This window comes from Equus quagga, chromosome 15 (assembly GCF_021613505.1).
Source record: "Equus quagga isolate Etosha38 chromosome 15, UCLA_HA_Equagga_1.0, whole genome shotgun sequence".
In the NCBI taxonomy this organism is placed as follows: Eukaryota; Metazoa; Chordata; class Mammalia; order Perissodactyla; family Equidae; genus Equus; species Equus quagga.
Genome location: NC_060281.1, coordinates 27,115,023 through 27,126,987, shown reverse-complemented (window position 1 = coordinate 27,126,987; position 11,965 = coordinate 27,115,023). Strand labels below are relative to the sequence as shown.

At 42.2% G+C, this 11,965-nt stretch overlaps 2 protein-coding genes across 2 annotated transcripts; both read right to left on the bottom strand.

Moving 5' to 3' along the window:
• Positions 1-600: 600 nt before the first annotated feature.
• Positions 601-1,155, bottom strand: TMEM217B (transmembrane protein 217B). Its single transcript, XM_046639845.1, has one exon. The coding sequence runs from the start codon at positions 1,153-1,155 to the stop codon at positions 601-603; it is 555 nt and encodes a 184-aa protein (XP_046495801.1).
• Positions 1,156-10,267: 9,112 nt separating this feature from the next.
• Positions 10,268-10,817, bottom strand: TMEM217 (transmembrane protein 217). The gene is given in 2 exon segments (XM_046638923.1): positions 10,268-10,306; positions 10,308-10,817. Coding segments are annotated over 2 exon segments (549 nt in total).
• Between the last annotated feature and the right edge of the window lie 1,148 nt (positions 10,818-11,965).

The window sequence follows — 11,965 nt, the reverse complement described above, 5'->3', positions numbered from 1 at the left end:
CTTCTATATGCACTGGGAAACCAACAAACTCAGTGACTTGCTTTATTGCGATATTTGCTTTATTGCAGTGGTCTGGAACTGAACCCGCCATCTCTCTGAGGTGTGCCTGTAATTAAAATGGAATAAAATTTAAAATTTCACTCCTGGGTTGGAACAGCCATGTTCCAAGTGCTCAATACTACATATGGCGAGTGGAAAGCATAGATATAGAACATTTCCATGAGCACAGAAAGTTCTATCTGACAGCGCTGTTCCAAAAGGACTTAGCAGAACCATGCATCTGTGGGGCAACCCACAAGGAAAAATTAGAAACGAATGACATGCAGAGAGGAGGGGATCATGACAGACAAGAGCATACACCAATGAGACGATTACGCAAGCACAAACGTGGTATAAAATTAAATGCTAAAACAAGTCACAAACACACTCATGCACAACAATTGATCCGTGCAACTCTCCCTCCCCCAAGAATCACTCTTAAGTGCATAAAACTTGAGGACCCTGAAAAGGCCCAAGTGGAATCAACAGAAGGCAAGTAGGAAAAGAGGGAGCCATGGTTGGGGAGCATGGTCCCTCTCTCTCTCTTCTTCCTGAGACAGTTCAGTTTATCTTGCGGTACAACGTTCCCAGCCCAACAGGCGCCCACGAATCGACTGTACTGATGGAGGACTGCCTGCGGCGACCTATCTTGCCAAACATCTTGGGGTCCTTGTAAAGGGTGTACATGTACTTGGTGATGAAGGGCAGACAGCAGAAGTACAAGAGCATGCGGGAGATTTGGAGGACCAACTCCAGGTAACTAAGCTCTTTGAACGCCTCTTTGACGGTCCCGTTGATGAGCAGGACAATGGAGAAGTTGATGAGCTCGCAGGTGACCATCCACAAGGCATAGCACAGCAGCCCCACGTAGTTGTTTATGTGAACGCAATAGAGGAGCAACAAGCTGACCACGATGGTGATGGTGGAGAGGGTGATGCTGATGTCCTTCCTGTTGAAGATGACCCAAGCGACTAAGTCAGAGTTTGTGTCCATGTAGACACTGAACTTATCTTCATAGCCAATCAATGTACTCTGGTTCAAGTCAAAGATGAGGAACTGGATGGTGTTGAGGATAGAGAAGATGCCCACCAAGAAGGAGAACAACTTGCCATTCATTTTATATTTGTTTTACCAGAGCATCTGCTGCAGAAAAAAAAAATCATGGAGATACATGACAAAATGGCAGAGCTATTCCTAGAACAACTCCTCCACACTAGATGTAAACGGCGAAGCTAAGAGTCGTAATGGCATATGGACAGGCAATGGGCTGGAAGTCAAGGGACATGGGGTCTGGTCCCTGCTCTGACCTAACTAGCTATAGATGACCACATCACTGGGGAGTGAGGGCATTATTGCCCGGGATATTCCTCACATAGCTTCCAGCTCTGCTGTTCCAGCGACAGCTGTGTGTTAAGGTGGCAAAAAGGGTGCTCCTATCGGCATTAGTCTCGTGGGAATTAGAAAGCTCCTGTATCTGGAATAATGACAGAGTCAGTTCTGGGCTCCTTTATGGGATATGTATTTCTCTGAAATCATAAATCTAGTATGGGGGCCGGCTCCGTGGCCGAGTGGTTAAGTTTGCGTGCTCCACTGTGGCGGCCCAGGGTTCGGATCCTGGGCGTGGACATGGCACCACTCGTCAGGTCACGTTGAGGCGGCATCCCACATCCCACAACTAGAAGGACCTGCAACTAAGATATACAACTGTGTACAGGGGGGGTTTGGGGAGATAAAGCAGAAAAAAAAAAAGATTGGCAACAGCTGTTAGCCCAGGTGCCAATCCTTAAAAAAAAAAAAAAAAGAAGATTGGCAACAGTTGCTAGGTGCCAATCTTTAAAAATAAATAAATAAATCTAGTATGGCTCCTCAGGGGCCTAGAATCATCCCTGACTGCAGCCCCCGCCCGCCGCCTCCCTTTCTTTCCTTCCAAGGCCTTAGAAATGGAATTTCCCTGCTTTGCTCCCTGGGTCTGATCCACACTTGTCCCAACTCACAGGGTTCAGCTAGCAGTGAGTGGAGCGGAGGAAGGTTGATGGAGCCAAGGCTTACTGTCTTCTCTGCCCAGGGCTAAGGTGCCTTAACAATAAGCCGTGGTTGTGTAGGTGAGGACCCAGCTGGCAGACCTCCGGCTGCAACCTAGGTTAGACCTGAACTCTATCTAGAGACGGGCTCCAGCCAGGGTGGAGATGCTTAGAGCCCAAGCAGACCCTGCTGAGGGTATGTTCATCACAGAGGGCCTGAGGCTGGGATAGACTGGGTCCCGTTGCTAAGGTCCCTCCCAGCCCATCGCCTTCTTACCAGCTCCCAAGTCAGAGAACTCCAGAGCAAAGCTCTCTCCTCTTCTCACCACAATGGCGAGCTCCACTGTAGGGGAGACGGAAGGGGAACAGTCACGCACGAGGGGAACGGGTGCAGTCCTCTGGCTGATGTGTTTCCAATGGGGGACAACCCATTGGAAGCCTGACATGGCCTCCTTCTGAGGTGACTGGAACAGGGCTCTTGTCCAGTCCTGTCAGAGAACAGAGAGGCTGCTGATGGCCTCCCTCCAGCCTTCTCACTCCCTCCCTCCACCCCAAATACTCTTTTTTGTTTCTTGTTAGCAATTCTTTTTTTTATTGTGGTAAAATATACATAACATAAATTTTACCATTTTAACCCTTTCTGAATGTACAATTCAATGGCATTAAGTACATTGACATGGTCGGGCAACCATTACCACCACTCATCTCCAGACTTTTTCACATTCTGTAATATGAAAAACTCTGTACTCTGTACGGAGGATCTTACAGAGAAAAACTCTGTACCCAGCAAACATTCACTCCCCGACCGCCTCCCCCAGCCCCAGTTACCCACTACTCTACTTTCTGTCTCTGTGAATTTGACTATTCTAGGTACCTCAGATGAGTGGAATCATACAGCATTTGCCCTTTTGTGTCTGGCTTATATCACATAGCGTAACGTTTTCAAGGTTCATTCAAAATATTCCTCCACTTTATTCCTCACTATCCTCCGAACTCTGTGTGACTCCAGAGTTTAGTCCTTGATCCACAAACCTCTCGCTGCACCCCAGGGCCTGGAGGGTCACAGGTTGGGTGGGAGAGGCAGTGTGCTGGCCAGCGGATGGCTACATTGATAGTTTCCTGTTCCCATCAACCAAACCTCACCTCGTCCCGACTCACAGAGAAGCTTCCAGAGCAGCCATCACCCACTCAAAAATAGGGCCCCGACCACACAGGCTTGTTCCTGTGGTTTAAGCCTGTGTTGCAGAGTCCAAGGCAGTGTCTTTATAAATCCCACTGGTTCCTCACCCCTGCCGCCCCAGCCTTGGTTTTGGCCCTAGCACCTCCCTCCTCGGTCGCTGTAATAACGGCATAACTTGTCTTTCTGCCTCCTGTGAGTTCCTCTGGTACATTCTATTCATTCAACATTCACTCAGCAAACATCCATTGAGCGTCTAGTGAGCTTGGTAGTAGAGATACACAGGTAAACATTCTAGTGAGGAAGCTAGACAAATTAAAAAAAACAAGTGAATAAAATATATTTTTTAAAAATTTTAAAAAGGAAAAGAAAACTTACAGTGCAATGTGATAAATGCTGTAAAGGAGGTGGCCCAATGTCCTTAAGATGTAACAAGATCTATGCCAGAACGGGAATCAGTGGAGACTTTCTGGAAAAGGCAATCATTGAGCCTGTGTCTTAAAGGATGTGGGCATTAACTGGGTGGAAAAAGGAGGGACTTCAGCCCTGGCAAAATGGACAACATCCAGGTAGGCACAGGGACAGGCAAAACCCATTTTGGAAACAGCAAGTTTGGTCTTGAGCTACATGAGTTCCCAGGGCCAGAAAAGGAAAGGGCCTCATCCGCCACCTGCTATGTGGAAGTTTCTCTGGAAGGTAATGGAGAGATCTGAAAGGGTCTTAAGGGTGTGTGTGTGTGTGTGTGTGTGTGTGTGTGATGATCTGATTTGCATTTTATGAAAATCTTTCTTGCTGCCATAAGGACCATGGATCAAAAATGGGGCAAGATGGGGCTGGTCCCATGGCCGAGTGGTTAAGTTCGCACGCTCCGCTGCAGGCGGCCCAGTGTTTCGTTGGTTCGAATCCTGGGTGCGGACATGGCACTGCTCATCAAACCATGCTGAGGCAGCGTCCCACATGCCACAACTAGAAGGACCCACAACGAAGAATATACAACTATGTACTGGGGGGCTTTGGGGAGAAAAAGGAAAAAAATAAAATCTTAAAAAAAAATGGGGCAAGAGTGGAGGCAGACAGAGCAGCTGAGAGGCTGTTGAAAGAAATAGGGTGAAGTAAGGCAACAGAGGGGTGGTTAGGGTGTGCCTTTGGGGTTTGGGGCTATAGGGGAAGGAGCCTGGAATGAGCATCTAGGTGGAGGGTGGCTCATTCACTGAGGTGGGGTGCATGAAGGCAGAAACACACTTAGAAATCAATAACAGAAAGATTTCTGGAGAATCCCCAAATATCAAAACAAAGTAGCGCATTTATAAATAACTCATAGATCAAAGAAGATATCAAAGGGAAATCAGAAAATATTTTTAACTGACTAAAAATGAAAACACAACATACCACAATTTGTGTGATGCCATTAAAGTAGCACTTAGGGGATATTTTATAGCACTATATGCCTGTATTAGAAAATAAGATTATGGACAGCTAATTTTTGATAAAGGAACCAAGAACTTGTAGTAGAGAAAGGAAAGTCTCTTCAATAAATGGTGTTGGGAAACAGGACAGCCACATGCAAAAGAATGAAAGTAGACCATTATCTTACACCATACACAAAATTTAACTTGAAATGGATTAAAGACTTGAATGTAAGACCTGAAACCATAAAACTCCTAGAAGGAAACATAGTCAGTACACTCTGACATTGGTCTTAGCAGTATCTCTTTGAATATGTCTCCCCAGGCAAGGGAAACAAAAGAAAAAAATAAACAAATGAGACTACATCAAACTTAAAATCTTCTACACAGCAAAGGAAACCATCAACAAAGTGATAAGACAACCTACCAATTGGGAGAAGATATTTGCAAATCATATGTCTGATAAGGGGTTAATATCCAAAATATATAAAGAACTCATACAACTCAACAATAAAAAACAAACAACCCAATAAAAAAATGGGCAGAGGGTCTGAACAGACATTTTTCTAAAGAAGATATACAGGTGGCCAATAGGTATATGAAAATATGTTCAATGTCACTAATTCTTAGGGAAATGCACATCAAAACCACAATGAGATATCACCTCACGCCTGTCAAAATGGCTATTATTAAAAGATAAGAAACAACAAGTACTGGAGAGGATGTGGAGAAAAGGGAAAATTTGTACACTGCTGGTGGGAACGTAAAGTGGTTCAGCCACTATGGAAAACAGTAGAGAGATTCCTCAAACAATTAAAAATAGAATTACCATATAATCCAGCTATTCTACTTCTGGGTATTTATCCAAAGAAAACAAAAACACTAATTCAGAAAGAGATGTGCACCCTTATGTTCATTGTGGCATTATTCACAATAGCCAAGACTTAGAAACAACCTAAGTGCCCATCAACAGATGAATGGATAAAGAAGATACGGTATGTATGTGTATATATATATATATATATACACACACACACACCAGCCCAGCCTTTCTATATATGCCCAGCCTTTCTCTATATATACAACAGCATGCTATTCAGCCATGGATGGACCTTGAGGGTATTATGCTAAGCTAAATAAGTCAGATGGAGAAAGCCAAATACCATATGATTTCACTCATGTGTGGAAGATAAACAAACACACACACACATAGATACAGAGAACAAATTGGTGGTTACCAAAGGGGAAGAGGAATGGAGGCAGGGCGAAAGGCGGCATTTGTATGGCGACGGATGGCAACTAGACTTTCGGTGGTGATCGTGGTGCACTCTACACAGAAGTCAAAATATAGCTATGTATATATGAAATTTATATGATGTTATAAACCAATGTCACCTCAATAAAAAAGAAAATAAGAAAGGTCTTAAATTAATGGTCTCAGCTTCTACTTCAGTTTTGAGAAAGTATAAAAAGTAAATTAAAGTCAAAGTAAGTAGAAGAAAATAATAATGATCAGAGCAGAAATCAATGAGACAGAAGACAGAAAGAGAAGAGATAAAATCAATGAAACCAAAAGCTGGTTTTATTAAAAATTAATAAATCTCTAGTCAGGCTGATTAGAGGAAAAAAAAGAGAGAGAAATACAAAATAACAATATCAGGAAGGAGAGCAGTGACTTCACTACACATTCCACAGATATTAAAAAGAATAATAGGGAGCTAGCCCGGTGGCCGAGTGGTTAAATTCTCGCGCTCCGCTTCGGCAGCCCAGGGTTTCGCTGGTTCAAATCCTGGGTGCAGACATGGCACCACTCATCAGACCATGCTGAGGAGGCATCCCACACGCCACAACTGGAAGGACCCACAACTAAAAATACACAACTATGTACCAGGGGGGCTTTGGGAGAAAAAGGAAAAATAAAATCTTTTTTTAAAAAAAGATAAGGGAATATTATGAACAGCTTTATGGCAAGAAATTTGATAACTTATGTAAAATGGACAAATTTCTTAAAAAACACAAACTGCTAAAGCTTATTCAAGAAGAAATAGATAAGCTCAATAGTCCTATATCTGTTTTTTAAAAAATTGAATTCGTAGTTAAAAACTTCCCACAGAGAAAATTCCAGGTCCAGAAGGCTTCACTGCTGAATCCTATCAAAGATTTAAGGAAGAAATAAATACCAATTTTACATAAACTCTTACAGAAAATTTAAAAGGAAAAAATACTGCTTTCTATGAAGCAAGCATTACTCTGATACCAAAACCTGACGGGGACATTGAAGAAGAAAACTACAGACCAATATCCCCCATGAACATAGACGCAAAAAATTCTAAGCAAAATTTAAGAAATCTAATCCAACAACATATAAAAAGGATTGTACATGATGACCAAGTAGAGTTTATCCCAGGAATGCCATGGTTGGTTTAACATTTGAAACCCTATCAAGGTAGTTCACCCTGTTAATCATTAAAAAATAATCTCAATATATGTAGAAAAAACATTTGACGATATGCAACATTTATTTCTGATTTTAAAAAACTTTCAACAGAGCAGGAATAGAAGGGGATTTCTTCAACCTGATACAGGACAACTACGAAAATCTACAGCTAACACCATACCTAATGGAGAAAGACTGAGTGCTTTCCCTCCAAAACCAGGAACAAGAGAATAATGCCCCTTTTCACTACTTCTATTCAACATTGTACTGGAGGCGCTAGCAAGTGCAGTAAGGCAGGAAGAGGAAGAAGGAAAACGGTCCCTATTTGCAGACAACATGGTTCACTATGCAGAAAATCTGATGGAATCTACAAAAACATGATTTGACCTAATACATGAGTTTAGCAGTATTGCAGGATACAGGATCAATATACAAATAATTGTATTTCTATATGCTAAAAACAAACAATTGGAATTGAAATTTAAGAAATAACGCCATTTATAATAGCATCAAAAATATAAAATACTTGAAGACGAATGTGACAAAAGATGTGAAAGATTTGTACATTGAAAACTACAAAGCATCGTTGAGAGAAATTAAAGAAGATTTAAGTGCATGGAGAGAGACTGTTTTCATGGGTTAGAAGATGCAATATTGCTGAGCTGTCAGTTCTCCCCAAATTGATCTTATAGATTCAATGCAATTCCAATCAAAATCCCATTAGGCTTTTTAAAAATAGAAATTCTAAGATGATTCTAAATTCATAGGGAAATGCAAAGGATGCAGAATAGCCAAAACAATTTTGAAAAAGAACACATGGAGGGGCCGGCCCCATGGCTGAGTGGTTCACTTCGCGCGCTCTGCTTGGGTGGCCCAGGGTTTTGCTGGTTCGGATCCTGGGCGCGGACATGGCACTGCTCATCAGGCCACATTGAGGCGGCGTCCCACATAGCACAACCAGAGACACTCACAACTAGAATATATATGACTATGTACTGGGGGGCTTTGGGGAGAAAAAGGACAAAATAAAATCTTTTAAAATAAAAAGACGCTCTTTTTTTTTTTTTTAAAGATTTTATTTTTTTCCTTTTTCTCCCCAAAGCCCCCCAGTACATAGTTGTGTATTCTTCGGTGTGGGTTCTTCTAGTTGTGGCATGTGGGACGCTGCCTCAGCGTGGTCTGATGAGCAGTGCCATGTCCGCGCCCAGGACTCGAACCAACGAAACACTGGGCCGTCTGCAGCGGAGCGCGCGAACTTAACCACTCGGCCACGGGGCCAGCCCCAAAAAGACGCTCTTAAGTGAATGAAAAGACAAGGCACAAACTGGAAAAAAATATTTGCAAATCCTGTATCTGATAAAGGACTTGTATCCAGAAAATATAAAGAACTCCCCAAATTCAACAATAAAAACAACCCCTAGGGGCCAGCTCGGTGGCACAGCGGTTAAGTGCGCACGTTCCGCTTCGGCAGCCCGGGGTTCGCTGATTCAGATCCCGAGTGCAGACATGGCATTGTTTGGCACATCATGCTGTGGTAGGCGTCCCACATATAAAGTAGAGGAAGATGGGCATGATGTTAGCTCAGGGCCAGTCTTCCACATCAAAAAAAGGAGGATTGGCGGCAGATGTTAGCTCAGGGCTAATCTTCCTAAAAAAAAACCCCAAAAAACAAAAAACCCTAATTTTTAAAAATGGGCAAAAGATTTGAACACTTTACCAAAAAAGATATAAGCATGCTAAATAAGCACATGAAAAGATGTTCAACATCATTTGTCATTAGAGAAATGCGAGTTAAAAACCACAATGAGATACCACCATATACCCACTAGAATGGCTAACATGAAAAACTTATTATCCATATTAAGTGCTGGCAAGGATGTGGAGGAACTGGAATTCTCATACACTGCCAGTGGGAATATAAATGGTACAGCCACTCTAGAAAAAAGTTTGTCAGTTTCTTAAAAAGTTAAAATGGTATTTATCCAGGATGAATGAATTCATAAGTCCATACAAAGTCTTGTATACAAATGTTTATAGCATTCTTATTCATAATTGCCCCAAACTGCAAAACACCAGATGTCTTTCAATGGGCAAATGGATAAACAGACCGTGGTACATTCATGCCATGGCATCCTACTCAGCAATGAAGAATGAACTCTCAATCTACGTAGTGACATGGATGAGTCTTAAAAGCATAGGCTGAGTGAAAGAAGTCAGAAAAAGAGTATGTACTGTATGATTCCATTTATATAAAATTCTAGAATTTGAAAACTAATATATAGTGACAGCAAATCAGTGCCTTGTGATGGTGGGGGGTTGTGTGTGCAGAAAGGGGCAGGAAGCAAAGAGTAGGAGGAAACTTGAGGATGATACATATGTTCACAAATTCAATTGTGGTGATAGTTTCACTGGGATATACTTATGTCAAAACTTATCAAATTATATACTTTAAACATGTGCAGCTTATTGTATATCAGTTATACCTCAAGAGAGCTATTAAATAAATAAACATTTAACATCATGTCTAATGTTTGAAAGAAATTTGCTCAGGTTTTTTTTCTATCTGGCTTAAACTGCTTCTGACAGCTTCTGTACCTGAACACAAAGCGAAGCTTGTTGATCTGTGATAATGTGTAATCTTGTGCTGTCTTATATGTTTGGCTAATTGATTCATAAACAGTGATTTAGTTTCTCCCGTTAAACTGAAAAATCCCCCAGGTCAGGCCTCAGATCTTATACTTTTCTGCATCCTCTTAGTGTCCAGCGCAGCGACAGACCAGAAAAGTTTAACAAACACCTTTTGATTCGCCGAGTGCTTTGCGTGGTCCTTGACAAATTTGGGCAAGGGAGGACTCAAGAAAGAAAATAAAGAATGATTTTTCTCTATTTTTATTTTTTTGTTTACATATCTGAAACATAGCATAGAGGACACGGGAAGGAAAACCATAGCACAAAGCCACCCCAGGTCACCAACAGTATCCTTTGTGTTACAGCAATCTTTGTGCTAAATAACAAGGTGCCTTAACTAAGCACCCTCAGTGAGCAGGATGTTCCAGTTGTGATTATAATGATATTTCTTGCCACATTCCTCCCAAAGGAATAGAACCACCATGAGAACCTGGGAGCTCTGCCTCTCAGGGGAGAGAAAAGGGCCAACACTATTCATTATAGTGGCGGGTGAAGTTGATTATCTTTGATCTCTGCTGTGGGAACTCTCCGCTGCCTGCAGAAATACGTCTCTTGTAGGAAATTATATTGCCCTGGCTTTGACTTTTGTAGATTATGTGGGCATAGGTGATGACAAAGAACAACCAGAAACAATGCATGAATACACGGGACACCAAGCCAAACCAACGTATGAATCTGACCTCTGCAATGCTAGAGTCATTGTCAGTGAAGAATTGTATTACAATGCTTGCAATTTCATAGAAAAGAATCCAGATGGCGTAGATCACCAAGCCTCTGTACATCTGGGCATATATGGAGTACAGGAGCAAGCAACTGACCATGATGGTGATGGAAGATAGGAAGAAGACAATATTGAAACTCCGGCAGATGATGAACTGATTTATCAGCGTAATGTTACTCTTGGGCCGTGTGTTAATCTCAGTGCAATTGCTGCTCCTTAAGTGCTTCTGTTCGAAGATGAGGTACATGTCGGTGGCCACGATGGTAAAGACCCCTGATAACACGGTGCCCATTTTGGCAGTCATCCCCCACCAGTGCTGCTGTCTCATGCTGAGAACTCCTGTGAATACAAACAGTATGAGGGAGAATTCTAGTTCCTGCCAATGTCTTAAATTACCAGGGTTTCTGCCTCCTTCCCCAAATTCACCCTGGAGAAACAACAGAGAGAGAGATGGAAACCAGGAAATAAGAGCTTTGGGAAGACTGTTTAAAATTGATTGGGAGTGTGAGTGGGGAGGAGGGAGAATGCAGTCTGGGGCTGGTGGCGGTGAGCAGATAAATTAGACAACTGGTTCTTAGCCCTGGCTCCACATTAGAATCACGCATACCCAATCCCTATGCTAGACCAATCAGAACATTCTCTGGGTGGGACTCAGACATCAGTATTTTTCAAAACTTTCTAGTGATTTTTATATGTAGCTGGGGTTAGAAAACACCAAGTAGAAAATGTAGTTTAAATTATGCTCTTATCTTTCTTAGCATTGCCCTGGGCAACCATTGCTGCCCCCGATGGGGAAAATGGGCTGCACTTTGTCAGATCTTGAGTGCAGGTGTCTTAGGAGAAAAGTCAGGGCAGGACAATAGCCCTGCTGGGGTGAGGAGTTGATGAAAACTGTTGGTGTGCACCAACTGGCTTTGAGTAATCACTCTACCACCACATATCAAAACTTAAGGAATACAATGAAAGGGGTGCTTTAAAAGAAATTTAGAGGCTTTGGATAGCATAGCCTTATGATAGAAAAGAAAAGGCAATAATGAGCTAAGTGTTCAACTCAAGAAGTTAGGGGGGAAAACCCATCAATAAGAACAACAGAAAATAGGAGGAAAAAACTAAATAGAAGAGCAGAAATCAATGAGAAGGAAATAAAGAAAGTAGAGGGACTTCTGATTGGTTAAGTTATTGGGGCCGACTTGCCACTAAAAACAACTAAAATGCTGTATAAAACAGTTTTAAAATAGTCTCAGCAGCACAGAAGTGCTGACAAGGTAGGAGGTAGAAGGCCAAAGTCTATTGGAGTTCAGGAACTGCAACAGGTACGCAAGCATGGAAGTCAGTTTTGCTCTGAGGGTATTTGTCAATCTAGGCAAACTTGAATTTCATTACGAGAGCTCTGCAGGGTAAGGAATAATAAAATCAAACCTCAGGGGCCACCCAGGTGGGGAGTTTATGACAAGGCCTTCACTATATTAGCTGTAG